Source organism: Gymnoscopelus microlampas, assembly GCF_963454915.1.
Source record: "Gymnoscopelus microlampas genome assembly, chromosome: 11".
NCBI classification, from domain to species: Eukaryota; Metazoa; Chordata; class Actinopteri; order Myctophiformes; family Myctophidae; genus Gymnoscopelus; species Gymnoscopelus microlampas.
The window spans coordinates 20285439-20303752 of NC_139948.1; the positions used below are offsets into that span (position 1 = coordinate 20285439).

Consider the following 18314-nt stretch of genomic DNA (forward strand, 5'->3'; position numbering starts at 1 on the left):
GTAATAAGCAAGCAGGTCTATGAAAACGAGCCCAAAAGAAACGACTAGGCAAGGTTGACATCAGCAAGGGGGGCGGGGAGCGCGACTTCGTAGCCACGTCCATGTTTAGGGGCAGAGTACATAATGACGATGATGCTCTTTAGAATGTAGATTGACGTGGATATCTGTGTTTGTAAACATTAACTAGTTATTTGCAGCAGACTACATAGTGAACGGAAAACGGAATGGACAGAGCGAAACTCAGGCTCAACATACCTTACAAGGACAAGCTGAACAATGTGGGAAAAGAGCATTACCTCAGCAAAACCGGGAACATTGGTGGACTTGACCCGTATGAACATACACATACTGCACTGGATGTACGAATTCCAATCTGGCTTCAGAACATCCCACTCCACTAACACATCCCTTCTCTATTTGAACGACCACATCAAACAAGAGGTGGACTTGGGCAAATACTGCGGCATGGTCATGCTGAACCTAACCTCCAAAAGGCTTTTGACGCTGTTAATCACTATATTAATTGATAAACTAAAAGCAATTGGTTTTGATAGCACATCAGTGAGTTGGATGCAATCATATCTGGAGGGGAGAAACAGGTGGTGGAGTTGAACGGAACCCTGTCCCCTCCCAGTGAGCTGTGGCATTCCGCAAGGAAGCATACTAGGGCCTTTACTGTTCCTAATATATGTAAACGACATGACATCAGCTTGTGACTGCAACTTGTTCTTGTTCGAGGATGATTGGGCTCTGCTGGTCTCGGACAGGGACAAGTTGCAGGTTGGCTCTGAACTCGGTAGAATCTGCACCTGGCAAACACCATCACAGAGTTCAGTGGCGGCTTGTTTAAATTGTGTATAGCTCATAGCAACTGGCAATGGGCCTGGTCTACAAGATACACTACACCACAAAGAAGACACCCATGTACCTGTCAAAATACTTCACAAACGTCAATCAAGTCCACAATCACAACACCAGAGAGGGAACTCCACTAATCATGTCCAACCCAGATTATAGGCTCTAACAAGGCCCCCCTCCCCCCAAAACAGAACAGAAACAGCTAGGTTATTTCGTTTTGCACATAATACTGTATTTGCTCATATCGGAATAGCCATAATATTCAAAATAGCAAAACATTTATATAAAAGTACAACATAAGTACACTGCTGTACTGTAGGCCTGTAGCCTACTGTACTACTATTCCTGTTCATGATTATGAATTTGGGGGTTTCCTTGACAAGAAAATGTTTGAGACCACGTGGTTTAAACAACACTAGGAAACAAGCCCAAATAAGCAACTACACTTTATAAACAAGCCCAAAAAAACGCAACCCGCAATCACCAATATTTAAGCGACTCCACAGAAAAACATGCCCAAAGTCGCTTATAATAAGCGGACATGGCAACCCTGACACTGACCCTCCTCCCACCCACCACAGAGCGCACTACTACTAGTACAATGGCTATAATAATAACACACACACGGATTTGACTGAGTATATGAAACACAATTTCAACAAGCCGCCACTGAACTCCGTGACGGTGTTTGTCTCGCTTTATTATGACATTTAAATGTTTAGACCGTCTCGCATTCAATAACCATGAGGCAGGTGTGGACTTTGTGTGTTGGTAGGCTCTTGGCCAATGGCGTCCCTCAATGTGGTAAATGTTTTACCTGTGGACCAATGAGATGAAGGGGGTTGTTCATATGGACCAATGAGATGAAAGGGGTCGTTCATATGATTTAAAAGATGAGGCAATGTTGTTCTGCGCTGTGAAACTGACCTGAAGGCCCGTACCAGCCAAGACCGTATGCCACCAGTAAACGGCACCCAGTCCCTAGGGCCGGTGTTAATGTATTAGCAAATGTTTTGTAATAATAATCCAAATCTACAAAGAAACAAGTAACTAAAGTGTTTTAAGTAATTGTAGTGGTGTAAAAAGTACAATATTTGACTCTGAGATGTAGTGGAGTAGAAGTAAAAGTATAACAAATTGGAAATACTCCAGTAAAGTAAAAGTACCTAAAACATTAAGCAGGCTACAGTACTTAAGTAAATGTACTTAGTTACTTTCCACCACTGCTTATCAGTCATCACTCATCATCACAGACAAACGTACAGTAGGAAGGTGGGAAGTAACTTTACATTTACTCAAGCACTGTAGGCCTACTGAAGTGCATTGAGGTACTTTTAGACAGTTTAGCCTACTTGACTATTTAGCCTACTTATAATGTGCAAAGCGAAATAACATGGCTGTTTCTCCTCTGCCTGCCTGGTGTATTTACCACCCTGAGTTCTATGTCCCCCTTATTAACCTGACCAGAGCACAGAGGTCTGTCTATACAGTAGATGACTATGGTGGCGGCATGTGGAAACCAGACCCTTCCATTCCATTGCAGAGGAGAATAGAAAATGTTAGATATTTTTGTTCGATTGTGCGATTCTCAATTACATCATCATTTTAAGATGAGGTAAACCTTTATTGATTGCCATGGGTAAATATAGCAGCATGGCAGCAACAGCATTAAGCATGAAACAGCATAACAGGTAGGAGTTCAGAGATGAGACTTTTAGAGTCTGACACTATAGAGACATGATTTGATATATTTATATTCTATCAATAACAACAATTAGATGGCAGAGAGAATGAAGCAACCAGGTGCTCACCGGAGACGTAAAAGTCAAAAGAGTTCAAATAGTAAAGGTGCTCCTGGATCAGACGGGATAAGACATCAGATAAAAAAAAGTAGAGATTCGGGCACTCAATGTTAAAAGAGAGAACAGCCTTTATTTAATGTTTCGACCAAAAGCGGTCTTCATCAGGGCTAAATGAATACAAAAAATGCCAGACTCTAATTATATAGGGCTGGACACAGCCTGGGGAGACCAGCCCGGACCTGAAACGCTGTTCCCTCTTTTAACGTAGAGTGCCCGGATCTCCCACAATAATTCGACTTAGTCTTTTCCTTAAAATGCCCAGAATGCCCTCAAATTTACATTAGATAGATAGAGGACTTTGATTGATTGATTGATTGAATATTAGTCAGAAATGTAAACAGCATGAGGTACAGTCATACATTTAAGCTAAAAGGATAAGGCAAAAAAAAAGTCCTGGGGACTTGTTTCAATTGTGTTCATAACAGTACTTGGTTTGATATTGATTGTCAATATGTTTTACTCCTGTTTTGTTTGGCCTTACTTTTTGTAGTGTCTTGTAAGCTCATGTGGCAAGATATACTTGACTATACTATTTTACATTCATCCCCCTTTTGACCTCCTGCAATCGTTTCTGCTGTCTCAGCATAAGTAATATTTTGATTGCTCATTACACATTCCATCTTTCAACCATAGCTACATATTGTATGTGAGAATGTTTGTTATGTGGGTTGTTTGTCAGCAGACTAAGTTATTATAAATCTAATTAATAGTGCATTCTTTCAATAAAGTGTCTCCATATGATGTGGTTCTTACAGTGCACTTGGAAACAAATACGTCAAGATGCCAGTTTTCTATATGTTCTCAACCAACATTGCTCTTTTAAAGCAGATATATATTGTGTGTGTGTGTGTGTGTGTGTGTGTGTGCGTGTGTGCGTGTGTGCGTGCGTGCGTGCGTGCGTGCGTGCGTGCGAATTTTTCTGTATTCCACTGGTTTCTGTGTCATTACTGTAGGTCTCATGCCTGTCTTAAGACTGGATGGCAAGAGGAAGTATATCAGAACTCTATGTTACGTTACAGTTTTGACCCTTGTACTCCCTGTCCACAAGACATATTATTAGATCCTTGATGTCCTTTCATAGCGCTCACAGTGGATGCCCAAAAAAAAGAAAGAAAAAGAAAGTCTGGCTCTAACCACACTAACCATATGACTCCCTGTTCTGGGCATGTTATTATAAATGTCATTCAGCAAAACGAAACTAGCCAGAATCAAGTATGGTGGGTGAATTTCTTAATTGTGCATACCCACTGTTGTGCAGTTAAAAGATAGGTAAAATAATTTGAATATACCAGCTCTTGACGTTAACAATAGAGTTAATGGACTGAACCATTTGAACCTTAATCCCTATTCTAACAATTGGGTTGTTTTTTAGAGAACAATCTTTCCAGTGAAAAAATGGCAACAGAAGTAATCAAAAAAGTCAACCAAAGAACAAGATTTTGGTTCATGATAGCCTCGTTGGTCAGTAGGAACACACTGAGGACACCCATCCAATGTCATTTGGACAATTCCTTTCCATACAACTTTTGAATCTTCAAGGTATGAAGTCTGTGGAGCTCCCTCTAGTGGAATCAATGTGTACATCACCAACCTTAGAAAAGCAATTGACTAGCTATATTTGGGTATCAGTGCAGGAACAAACCCTCAAAAAGAGCCTTAGTTTTGAGATATCCCTCCCCGGAGTAGAACAAAACGGGACATAGTTTTTTCATATCTTTAGGATGTCCCCTTCATGAAATGGATTGTCCCAAGTTTTACTTTTACTGCAAAAGTCATGAAATTGATCCATGAAGTGACTCACCACATAGGCAAAAAAACGCCCTATGCTGAAAGTGGGAGCTCCAAGTAAATCCTCTGTCATTTTCTACCTGCTGGTTGTTTTTAGATCATACTTGCACAGATGGTCTACATGTAGTGTCCCTACATCCCAAAACAATCAGAATGCCAATATGTGGTTCTATTGTGAATCAGTAGCCTTTTATATAAGGCCTTAAATAGGAGGAAATAGCTAAAAGTGGACTTTTCTTAGAAATATTCACATGGAATACTGGTCCTACTCTTCTGTCAGGGGTACAACAAAACTTCACCTTGTTTTTCCATAACTTTGACTTGTCCTCTTCATGAAATGGATGGTTAGGGCGCGCTCCCACCGCACTTTTATTTTACCTCTGGGGCAGAATCTGCCAATGCTTTGTCAATGCAAATGCGTGGATTCATGGTCTTGCAGATTTTTTTCCAAGAATCCACGCATTTGCATTGACCATCCATTTCATGAAGAGGACAAGTCAAAGTTATGGAAAAACAAGGTGAAGTTTTGTTGTACCCCTGACAGAAGAGTAGGACCAGTATTCCATGTGAATATTTCTAAGAAAAGTCCACTTTTAGCTATTTCCGCCTATTTAAGGCCTTATATAAAAGGCTACTGATTCACAATAGAACCACATATTGGCATTCTGATTGTTTTGGGATGTAGGGACACTACATGTAGACCATCTGTGCAAGTATGATCTAAAAACAACCAGCAGGTAGAAAATGACAGAGGATTTACTTGGAGCTCCCACTTTCAGCATAGGGCGTTTTTTTGCCTATGTGGTGAGTCACTTCATGGATCAATTTCATGACTTTTGCAGTAAAAGTAAAACTTGGGACAATCCATTTCATGAAGGGGACATCCTAAAGATATGAAAAAACTATGTCCCGTTTTGTTCTACTCCGGGGAGGGGTATCTCAAAAACTAAGGCTCTTTTTGAGGGTTTGTTCCTGCACTATATCACCTTGTTTACAATCCTGTGTGGACCATACACATTTTTATGTGATACTCTATCCTTCACTCTACCACGTGATGCCACTTGTTGAGCCACTTGGTGCTAATAAAATGAGAACATGTGTTCTGGGGTATAGTTTAAAAATCCCAACCCAAATCCCGAATCGTTCGTTTTGCGTGGTCTGTAGCTTCTTTTTAAGGATCTTAGGAATGCTAAAACTAGAGTACCAGGATGTGCAGGCGTAATCAAAATTACATTGAATAATTGTGTTCCTGCCAATATTTCAAGAGCACCTTTATCTATAAAAGTAGATATTCTAAAGATTTCACTTTCTGATTGACATTTGAGATCACTTTTAGTGCCATACATTCTCTAGTTTATTGTCCAATATGCAGCCTAAGGTAAGTAACTTCTTCCTTGGTAGTAACTTTCCAAGTGAAACTAGAAAGAATGCAAGCCCAACTCAGTCACTAGTAAACAACTATTACCAGGTGCAAGGCTCTGAATAGTTCAAAGAATGCCAGCACTCATGGAAGTGTCCTTCAGGTATTCTTTTCCCCCAGATAATCCACAGGCAAACCATGAATGGCTCAATTTGAAAAGGTAAAGGTCCCCTTTATAAGTGACACAACTGTGCTTCATTTCATTATCACGGCACGCTGAGGAAGGCTTTGGTCAAAACGTGTTTGCCCGTGCCTTATCTCAATAAAAGTACCTGAAGGACACTTCTGTGAGTGCTGGCTTTCTTTTGCTGATATGTCACTTCAAAGTCACCTATTACCACCTTCAACACAGGGTACTTATTTTGTTCTGCATTAGATTCCGTTGTCTGTCTTGCCAAGTAGAGACAACTTAGTGTCCAATAACTAGATGCTGATTTTGTGTATTTAGTTTCTGTACCAAGTATTTTTTTCTACTTCTAAATCATCATGATGAGAGACTATAGATGTGATCAGCAAAAGTAAGAGGTTACAATCACAGGTCGACTTCATGACATTAACATAATATGGGGAAAAGAGGACTTAAATCTACCTTAAGGGACCCCACATATTTGTGGATGAAGTGAGGACATGGTGCCATTCACATCAACCACTTGTTCTCTCTCTGCCCCCCAGATAAGACCCATTGATATTACCCATTGTAAAGATGCACTGCTAAAATCCAAAGGCCTCAGTTTGCTCGAAAGGATATCATTTACGTGTAAAGTGCTTTTAGAATGATGATCCAGCATAACCAATGCCACAATACTTTCCCATATCTGCTTATTTCCTATAATCTAATAGATAGAGCAGACAGGTATCTGTAAATTATTTCTGAAACCAGATTGAAATTCAAACAGCAGATTGTGAGATGACAAATATTCTAATTGTTCGTATATGATCCTCTCTATTACCTTGATACTGAACAAAGAATGGAGACAGGACAGTAGTTACCGGGTTCTAATTTGCTTGTTTTTTATAGATATTTCAAATTTAGCTTTTTAGAGGGGTTGGTCTAGTGGCTAGACTCTAGCCAATTTGAAAATTACCATGTTGTTGTTTGTTATATAGGCTTTGCAGAGAGTGTTGACTTCTGATCTCCTGGGCAGGCAGAACTACTCTGCTACACTTGCATACGTGTGTGTGTGTGTGTGTGTGTGTGTGTGTGTGTGTGTGTGTGTGTGTGTGTGTGTGTGTGTGTGTGTGTGTGTGTGTGTGTGTGTGTGTGTGTGTGTGTGTGTGTGTGTGTGTGTGTGTGTGGGGTGAACTTTGCAACACTTCTGTGGTGTGTCAAAGCTCCGCCCCTATCAGGGCCAGCAGACAGAAAGCAGGAAACAGAAACTTACAGCACACTCCTCACTGTCGACACACGCAGAGAGACAGACGATAGGATTTCCCTTCAGATCAAACACACAACTTCCAGTGAGGAGGACAGACTGTATTTCCACAGCTACAGGAGGGAATACTGACCCAGACCACTGGAACCTGCTGCTGACTCTGTCAGCTTAATGGACTTTTTGACCACGATTCAAAGTGAAAGTAAACTTCAGGGAACATTCTAGTGGAGGGAGTGTTACCACCACTGACTCACTGACTGACTGTTTCACTCAGGGACAAAATGGCATCTAAGTTGTCTTTCTCAGAAGAGGATTTTTCCTGCCCGGTGTGTCATGACATCTTTAAAGATCCTGTTATCCTGTCATGTAGCCACAGCTTCTGTAAAGCCTGTCTGCAGGAATGGTGGAGAGAGAAGGTAATAAAGGAATGTCCAGTTTGTAAGGAGAGACATTTAATGGATCCACCCAGAAACCTGGCCCTGAAGAACCTGTGTGAGGCCTTCATACAGCAGAGACATCAGAGAACTTCAACAGGGTCTGAGGTTCTCTGCAGTCTGCATTCGGATGAGAAACTCAAACTGTTCTGTCTGGAATGTCAACAGCCAGCGTGTTTTGTATGTCGAGATTCTAAGAAACACATCAACCACATTTTCAGACCCATCGATGAAGCTGCTCTGGATCACAAAGAAGAAGTCCAGAAATCACTGAAGCCTTTACAGGAGAAACTGGAGGTCTTTAATAAAGTTAAAACAAACTGTGACCAAACAGCAGAACACATTAAGGTCCGGGCCCGGCACACAGAGATACAGATGAAGGAACAGTTTAAGAAGCTTCATCGGTTTCTACAAGAGGAAGAGGAGGCCAGGATCACTATATTGAGGGAGGAAGAGCAGCAGAAGAGTCAGATTATGAAGGAGAAGATTGAGGGTCTGAACAGAGACATATCATCCCTTTCAGACACAATCAGAGCCATAGAGGAGGAGCTGAGAGCTGAACACATCTCATTCCTGCAGAGGTACAAGACCACAGTGGAAAGAGTCCAGTTCACACTGCAGGACCCACAGGTCTCAGGAGCACTGATAGACGAGGCCAAACACCTGAAGAACCTGACCTTCAGAGTCTGGGAGAAGATGAAGGACATTGTCTCCTACACTCCAGTCATTCTGGACCCCAACACTACCCATCGAAAACTCATCCTGTCTGATGATCTGACCAGTGTGAGACATGGAGATGAACAGCAGCTTCCTGATAACCCAGAGAGGTTTGACTACTGGGGCTGTGTCCTGGGTTCTGAGGGCCTTAACTCTGGGACTCACAGCTGGGATGTTGAGGTTGGAGACAATACACACTGGGTACTGGGTGTGATAGCAGAGTCTTATCAGCGGAAGGGAGACAGAGAGGGTCAATACTGGATCTTATATTTATCTGAAGGTAAATACAGAGACCTCTCCCCACCAGGGTCATCCACTGTTCTCTCAGTGAAGCAGAACCCAGAGAAGATCAGAGTCCAGCTGGACTGGAACAAAGGAACACTGTCATTCTCTGATCCTGATACTAACACACACATACACACCTTCATACACACTTTCACTGACACACTTTTTCCAGTCATTGGCACAAATCAAAATCTCCCTCTGAAGATGTTACCATGGAAGGTCAGTGTAACTCTGGAACAACGTAGTTAAACATGATGATGATGATGATGTATTAATCATATCAGTAATAGTCCTAATGCCAACAATAACAGGAATATTTGAATCACTGATAATAAAATATTAGAACAGCTTAGGCCTTGGAGGTATTGTGGTTCTAAATGTCATATTGCCCTTTTGAAATATCCCTTGACAAAATACTTGTGTGTTTTAATTAAATTGTTTATAGTGTTTATTTGACACTGCATGGATTAAAGCAAAATAAAATCTCACACAGAAAGAATGTGTATGGCCAAGTCTTATTATGTGATTTATGAAACAGTATGAAAGGAGCCCTCCCCACACTATCACCGTTACCTAAACAATGAACACAATATGTAAAATGAATTTTTAGTTTTAGAAATATTGTTGCTGCTGTTCTACATACTGCCAACCAGGTGAATAAATCACAGATTGAGGCTTTAACCTTTAACCTGCTTTTATGACATATCCGAGACCATTAGGGTTTATGGAAAATGCCTCCAAACGTTTTACTAGTTTGACCACTTCATCGATTCCCGCCAGGGACGCTGTGGGCGCTGGGGGCGTGTTCTCTCCTCCACGTCATCGGCGCCCATACCCTAGGTGGGGTTGGTGAAAGGGCCTACTCTGTGTGGAGTTTGCATGTTCTCCCCGTGTCTCCTAGGGTAGTTAATACCCTCACAAAAACATGTAGTAATCCTGGTCACTATACTGCCTCCCCCTGGTCAGCCGGGGCGCCTGATGGAGGAGAAGGGAACTGGTTGGAATAACGTGTTCCTTCCACGCGCTATGTCCAACCAGGGAAACTCCCCCCTGTCGGGTGATAAGAAGCGGCCTGCTTGCTCCTCATGCATTGAAGGAGGCATGAGCTTCAGCTTGGGCTCTCCCTAGGCTGGCAGAGGGTAGGTAGTGCCCAGGATTACATAGGCAATTGGCACTGGGTGAAAAAATGTGGGTTACAAAATCGTGGGATAAAAATTATAAGAAGAAAATAAAATAAAAATAGTTTGACCACTTCAAATGCTCCAATCTTTGAAAAATATTAACGGAAAATAGCCAATCTACAAGCTCTCAATGAGAGTGTGTGTGTGTGTGTGTGTGTGTGTGTGTGTGTGTGTGTGTGTGTGTGTGTGTGTGTGTGTGTGTGTGTGTGTGTGTGCGTGTGTGCGTGTGTGCGTGTGCGCGTGTGCGTGCGTCTTTTTTTAAGCAGGCATAAGACAAAGGGGTTGTTGAGTTCTTGTTGTTAAGGAATTGACAAACAGACCATTGCTGTGATACAGGCTATCAATTGTCAATGTGTGTGATGTCCAATCCCACACATACTGTACACTTAATAAATTATAGTCCCACCTCTCTCTCACACCCCTCTCACAGATGTGTCAACAAGCCTGCAACGACCAACAGCCATAAACAAACACTGCTGCCATCAAGAAATTTAGATACTAGGTGTCAAGTTAGTATTTGTGATATAAAATGTAATTTATGTTTGCACGTACGTATGTATGAGATTTATTCAAAGTAATCATGTTACGTGTGCTTTATGTAGTATTAATTGAATAATAAGCTTTATTTGTACAGCACCTTTATATGTATATGCATACTGTATCCAAGCCTACAGTAGAGGATCTTGAGCCGAGCCCTAACCCGTTGAGAGCTTTATAAACAAGTCGAAGGACACAGGGAGACAGTGAAGTCTAGTTAAGACTGCATGTTTATGTTAGCAGTCTAGCAGCTGAGCTCTGATTAGACTATATCCTTTCAAATGACTTTTTAGGAAGACCCGCACAAATGGCATTACTAATTGAGATAAAAGCATGAATACATTTTTCAGCATCTTTTTGATTTAGGAATGGTAATACTTTGGCAATATTTCTGTGTTGACCAAATCCTGTTTAGGTGAGGTCACTTTGTTTATATGGGACTTAACTACTTGAACATCGCAGACAACAATAGCGTTTTGAGAGCTTATGTAACAGTTGACCGATGGTCAAGGCTCCAAGCTGACAAAAATCCAGGAATGCAATTTTAATTATATTTATTCTTCTCAAAAAAGAGCACTAATAATCCGTGCACAAATATATACAGTGCTGGCCAATGCGAAAATGACTTAAAACAAAAATTAAGACTTCAGAAAAATTAGAATAAAATAAAGGCAAACAATAAGGAAATAAGACAACCCAAACGGTTAAGAACTCTTGCAGGCTATACCCTTTTACAAGGGGCCCTGCAGCTCTCCCTCAGGGATGTTACCTGTGTTCCAGCCTAAGTCTGACCGTCTGTCCCTGCAGCCTCCCTTAAATAGGGAGTGGATCCTATACCACAGGACACAAAACCAATTAGCAACAATTAGCTCTTTCATACATTCCCCATAGCATACGAGTAAACATTCCTAAAGATGCAGTCAATGTATCAGTATGTGTGTATAGGGCACGGGCTGCCCCGTGACAGCTCAGGGCATAATTATACAATGGTGTATTATCAGCATATGGTGTTAAGCATAACGTGTTCTAAATGAAATCATAGTGGAAGCATGGTGAAAACACCAAAAGTTGTGACACATTTTCTCGAAGACTAATGAAAGTTGTACTTCCTCGTTCCATCCTGTAAGCCTGTAATGTATGTTCAAGGCAATTTATGAGGATTTCATGGTTAATTTTACGGAGCTACACAGATGCGCAGAACTTTCTGTGATTAGCTCTGAAACCTCACTGAAATGTGTCTGAAAATAATGTCGTTTATTTGATTGAAACCTCCCGTTTCAAGTATCTTGCTTAGAAAGGGGAAGTTTGGGTATGCAATTGCTTGGAACTGCTCAGTCAAAATTGGGCTTAGTAGTAGTAGTAGAGGTTTCACAACTCCAGAGATCCCTGATCCCTGATTTGGCTTCTCAGGCCCAAGTCCAGGGGGGGGCCCAAAGGTCACTGCAACAGTGGCTTTCAGATGTGCTATTTTTTGCCATTTGTATTATTTGTGAAAACATATTAATTCATTAATTCATTTTAGCATTTTGTCCATAATGACATAACCAAAACAAGGACACCAGGTTCAAAGTGGCTAAATATAAGTTATATATTTCTTTAGGATATAGAATTTGCCTCTGTATTGTGAAATGAGTGCCCACATAGTAAAGTAAATAAAATCATAATTGTATAGTTGTATATTTTGCAATGATAATATGTCACAAAATCCCAAGGCACACCTACAGTAGTAGTAGGGTCACCTGTGGCACTTCCGTGACCGTGGAGAGCAAAGGTCCGTTTCTCAATGGATTTGTCATCGAGGAGGGTTATTAAACAAATTTAGCCGGGGTGTATTTTTAAAAAGGGGCGGGGAAAATTTGTGACTGACCAAAATCCAAAATGGCTGCTGTGAAAATGAACTTTTTAATGGTTTGACCTACAATGATGCACAATACATGGTTTCAGAGCTTATTTTGGTCAAGGAATATATTTGGTGTTTATATAATGATTTGACCTATTGTTGACCTTCAAATGCAAGATGGCTGCCAATTATGAGCTCCAAAAGGTTTTTATTTTTCAAAATCGTCACAGAGCCTTCTTATTAGGCTCTAATGAAAGCTCTGCTCATGATGAGTTGAATAATATGCAGTATAAGTACACAGAAGTAATCTCTGAGGTCAATAAAGTCAATGTTTGTGTGTAAACAACATTTACTGATGTGCGGTTTCCCACTTTTGGCCTCAGCCAAAAGTACACCTTGCGTATGTCACTGATCACATGACCTCAATCAAGAATATCAATATGTTGCCTAGAACTGGATAATTGATTGAGGTCATGTGATCAGTGTCATACGCAAGGTGTACTTTTGGCTGAGGCCAAAAGTACACCTTGCGTATGACACAGATCACAAGACCTCAATCAATTATCCAGTTCTAGGCAACATAGAAGGGGGCGGGGGGGGGGGACTTTTTTCTTACAGCTAAGGTGTATTAAAGACATATTTCAACGTTGAAAATGAGTGGTATTCCCCTCTAGGGCATAGCAGTTGCGGCCACTTCCTGGTTCCACTGCAAAATAATCAATGCATTTTTCCCATTGACATTTCCAAAAATATTTATATCAATTATTTTAAGCCTAGAATCAAGCCATCCAGGGTCCTGGTGAATCATGACCATAAAACGTTTGATTCTGTGAAAAAAAAAAATTGAAAACGGCAAAACTAAGGGTATTTATTAAATATAGTATATCAAATAATTAAATATAAAATAAAATAAATCACAGAAAAAAATGTTTAATGGTCATGATTCACCAGGACCCTGGATGGCTTGATTCTAGGCTTAAATTAATTGATATAAATATTTTTGGAAATGTCAATGGGAAAAATGCATTGAGTATTTTGAAGTGGAACCAGGAAGTGGCCGCAACTGCTATGCCCTATAGACAGGGATTAACAGGACACAGGTGAACTCAACAGGCAATCAACACTAGGATAGGCTGGGGGACTAAGAGGACACAGGTGGAAACACTGACACAATCACAAGACTGGTTAGACAAGTCAGGTAAAAGTAAGTAGGCAGACAGGAAACACTAGGAGCAATACTACAAAATAAGGGTAACAAATGAGTTGACCTTTAAATTCACCTCAAGCAACTAACCTTTCTAGCTTTGCATACAGAATACTATTTTATGTTAGGCTATAGTGCTATTTTTTTTTTGTTCATTATGAAAATGTGATGGGATGAACTGGACACCATATTCTCAGTAGCCTACACTATTTAATGGGAAACCGCACATAAGTAACTGTTGTTTACACACAAACATTGACTTTATTGACCTCAGAGATTACTTCTGTGTACTTATACTGCATAGTATTCAACTCATCATGAGCAGAGCTTTCATTAGAGCCTAATAAGAAGGTGACGATTTTGAAAAATAAAAACCTTTTAGAGCTCATAATTGGCAGCCATTTGAAGGTCAACAATAGGTCAAATCATTATATAAACACCAAATATGTATTCCTTGACCAAAATAAGCTCTGAAACCATGTATTGTGCATCATTGTAGGTCAAACCATTAAAAAGTTAATTTTCACGGCAGCCATTTGGGATTTTGGTCAGTCACAAATTTTCCCGCCCCTTTTAAAAATACACCCCGGCTAAATTTGTTTAATAACCCTTCTAGATAACAAATCCATTGAGAAAAAGACCTTTGCTCTCCACGGTCACGGAAGTGCCACATATGACCCTACTATAGACTTATCTCCCACCACACCGTTTGAGAACTACTGCACTACAGTGCCCAGGGGTCCATGGACTCAGGTTCTGGCCCTGAAAAAAATCCCATCTTAAGGGATGTATTAATAATATTTATATATTAAGAAATATTTTAAGTCCCTCTTAAAGCATATAGAAGGAACAGAGTCAAGACAGCAAGTGGAAGACTGAACACTTGTCAGCTGGTGAAAGGCTATATGTGTCAGTACTGAGTCACAATACTAAGTGAAACTTTTTTTCTTCTCTTTTCACTTTTTCCCCTTTCCTCATTACCCCCTCAAGTCAGCTCATAGACTAAATACAAAGCTGCCATATGCTCTTACATTACCAGCTATACCGTCTTTGGGAGTTCCAAATATTTAGCTGTCTCCCTGGCAACATAGTGATGCCTATTTTTATCTGCCTGATGGCCCTCAGGCCTGTGGTCTCTCTCCTTCCTTGATGTCTGACTAATTCAACTACAATGTCGTAGTATTGGCCTAAAGTAATAAATTATCTATAATTATTTTCATATTAATACAAGCCACAGTCTTCTCTCCTATGTGCTGCTGGATAGTGTATTTAGATCCACGTCTAATTTCACATTGTCACCATGCAGTCTTCCCTAGTGGCAGGATTCCAGTAGTGTAAACTAAGTAACGAAGTACATTTACTCAAGTACTGTACTTAAGTACAATTCTGAGGTATTTTTTACTTTACTAGTGTATTTCCAGTTTTCAGTATTTTTACTTCTACTCCACCACTACACACCTCAGAGGCAAATATTGTACTTTTTACTCCATTGTACTTAAACCTTTGGTGATTGTATCGTCTACTCAGGCTTTTGTGAGCCCCCCAGACAGTTTTTAAGTTGCTTGATTCAATATTTAGATATTAGATATTAATTTTATCAGACACGCCCCCTTCCCATACAAACCCATTGTAACTTCAAACTCCATTTTTAACATGTTAGATTCATCAAAAACACCCGTCCTTGGTTCACCCGTCTCCTACCGCCCCCCTAATACGGGAGGGGGCCGTGTTTTTTCAATAACTTTTTTCATTTATTTTTAATATTTTTTGGGGAAAATGAAAAAAATAAAATACAATAAAAAGATAGAATAAAATAAATGAAAAAGAATCTCGGAAAAACACGGCCCCCTCACGCATTAGAAGGGCAAGGTGAGTCACCAGAACCAAGGACTGGTGTTTTTGATGAATCTAACATGGTTAAAATGGAGTTTGAAGTTACAATGGGTTTGTATAGGAAGGGGGCGTGTCTGATAAAATGAAAATGAAATCTAAATACTGAATCGAGCAACTTAAAAACTGTCTGGGGGGTTCACAAAGGCTTGAGTAGATGATGAAATCACCAAATGTTTTTCTGAAAGTGAAATATCCCTTAAAGGACGACTTCACCACCTTTCAACCTATCTTCATATAATAGGTCCTCACTAATGCTCATGATAAAATGATACAATTTTTTTCTACTTGGTCTCTGTCTCATAGGAGGGCTGTGGACAGTCCAGAAACCCGTCTACCAGTGACATCATCGTTAGGCAGGATTTTTTTTTCCAAAAGATTACAATTTTTTTATTCAGATTTTTATTATTTATTATTAAAAAAATTGTACCATTTTATCATGAGCATTAGTGAGGACCTATTATATGAAGATATGTTGAAAAGTGGTGAAGTCGTCCTTTAAGTTACTATAGTATACTTTGTAGATTTTGATTATTATTACAAAACATACATACACTATTTCAACCCTATATACATTACGGCCATTTGAAAATAGCCGATCTACAAGCTCACAATGCCTTGAGATGCGACACATTGTGAGTTTCTAGATCTGCTATTTTCAAAAGATTTATATACATTTTGAACTTGTAAAATGGAACATTCTGCATAATGAGTACTTTCTACTTTTGATACTTTAAGTACATTTTGATGCCAATACTTTTGTACTTTTACTCAAGTAGCCTACATTTTGAATACCAGACTTTCACTTGTAACAAGTAAAAGTAAAGTAAGCGGTACTGATACTTTTACTTAAGTAAAAACATTGAGTACTTTTCCCCACCACTGTACGATTCTATTGGCTACTTTAAAACGTCAGTCAAGTAAGGCCGGGCAGTGCTTGCTATAAATGAGGCTGTGAGTGTGCAGTTTAGCCCCGACGCACCAGCACTCTCTCTCTCTGTCTCTCTCTGTCTCTCTCTACCTCTCTCTGCTTTGTACCAGACGGGATCTATTCTGCAGGCAAGATGAGCGTAAGTATTATTATTCTCATACAATATTTTCCTCCTGTCTTACCTTTCTTTATTTTTTATTCGTTCGGTTGGGCCAACTTGCATTAGCCTATGCTTTGGTTGAAGTTTTAACACTAATGACAGCTGTTTGTCTGTACCACAGTAGCCCTGGTCCAGAGCGTCAGTTAGTTCTCTCTAACGCCCTGCCAGGCGCGCTGCTCTGCTCATAGACCGAAAATTCCACTGCCGTGCAAGGTCTCCGTCTTTAGTAAAAATAAACAAAATGACTTCGCTACTCACCAAATCAAAGGCTGTTTTGTGTTGTTGAACGTCTATTCTCCAGGGTGGAAAGCTTCTCAGGACCCCACCTTCTCTGTATAATATACGTTTTGGGCAACAACAAAAAAGAAGTCCGCCAGATGGAAATTATTTTATTTACTCCACTGCACCTTCTACAGATTTGGTCAATATAAATTACCATTGACCAGATCTGTAGAGGGCGTAGGGGAGTAAATACAATTTCATAGAAAATGTTCGGTCTATGAGCAGAGCAGCGCGCCTGGCAGGGCGTTAGAGAGAACTTAACTCACTAATGCTCTGGACCAGGGTTATGCCAGGACTCCAGGGGCCTGGCATAACCCTGTCTATACTTGTGTTCCCAACTTAAGTAGAGGTTTTTTTGCAGTTGCATCTATTACTAGCCTACTAACTACTATTTAGTAACTTTAAATATTCTGTCCAAGAGATCTGCTTGCTCTTTCAATGACCATTTATGGTCAAAATATTTACTGCCAAACCGGGTCCATAAGTGATCATCCACCTCATAGTAGCCTTGGATCAAGATGATTATAGATGTATTTTATCAATACTTTTGTATCTATGATATCATAGAAAATGCAAATGTCAAAATCTATAAAATCTATGATCTTCTTGATCCAAGGCTATGTATGTGGAAGCTATTATCAATTTAATTGGCTACAATAAAACAAGTTGTATTTTAGTGCAAACCCCAATCTCACTCAAACATAAATAGCACTCATCCATTCTATTGCAATTTAAATTCTAAGCACGTGGCCTTCTTTTTTCCTTTCCCCCTTTTCCCCCAGTAGTCATTGACACACATAGTTGTGTAATGACACTTCTTTCACTGGTGTTACCAATAGCAATAATAATACTAATTTAGGTTAATGTTCTTTCAAGTCAAACAAAGGGTGCTGCTGTTGTGCATGTTATTGTTAACCAATTGATTTAACCAATTTCCAGTTAACCAATTAATTCACTGGAAAGGGGCTGCTTGCTGCTACACTAAATGAAACAGAGCCTTAATTAGTAGGCAACACCTGTGAATAAAGTAACATTACGCAACTTTTTATATCAAGTTGGCCTGAAATGGTCATTTTCCATGGTGTAGAACAATGCAGGCACTGTATCACTTCAGCTATTTGTTGGTTACAGGGGTAAACATGTGTTGGAGAGATGCAGGCTTAAATTATATTAAGGGTTGTAATGAAATAGAGGTTGCAGTGCAAAGTGGTCAATTGCTATGTGAAGAGTTGATGTGACCTCTTGGGGTAAAAGAAGGCATATTGGAATAGCATGTGATTTGAGCTACTGTAAGGGAATCCTAGTTGCACTACAGAAGGCTTATTGTACATTTCTAACATACCAGAGGCCATCAGATGAGTCAATCTCACAGCAGCTGTAGTACAATTAGTGAATATATTAACACTAAAGGGAGACTCAATTTAAGTTGTATTATAAACGTGAACCCTTCCAATTGTTTTGTGGAGACCAATTCCATTTGGCGATGAATGTCAGGTTGAAAATCACTGCTTTACTGTATATTGTATATTTAATGGGTGTGTTTGTGGACAGT

The 18314-nt window shown here is 40.0% G+C and overlaps 2 protein-coding genes across 3 annotated transcripts in view; both read left to right on the forward strand.

Annotated features, from left to right (window-relative positions):
* lgals2a (lectin, galactoside-binding, soluble, 2a) overlaps positions 1–18314 on the forward strand; it is a 170250-nt gene that overhangs the window by 147152 nt on the left and 4784 nt on the right. The window contains exon 2 of one of the 2 annotated variants that reach the window (XM_084071812.1): positions 16390–16459. In XM_084071812.1, coding sequence (XP_083927938.1) covers positions 16454–16459 — 6 coding nt within the window. In that variant the 5' untranslated portion in view covers positions 16390–16453. Of the gene's footprint in view, positions 1–16361; positions 16460–18314 lie in introns of those variants that run through there. The other variant, XM_084071811.1, reaches the window with a different exon arrangement.
* On the forward strand, positions 7304–9122 carry LOC311056183 (E3 ubiquitin-protein ligase TRIM39-like). Its single transcript, XM_084072624.1, has one exon. It carries the CDS (start codon positions 7583–7585, stop codon positions 8984–8986), a length of 1404 nt encoding a protein of 467 aa, XP_083928750.1. The 5' UTR covers positions 7304–7582; the 3' UTR covers positions 8987–9122.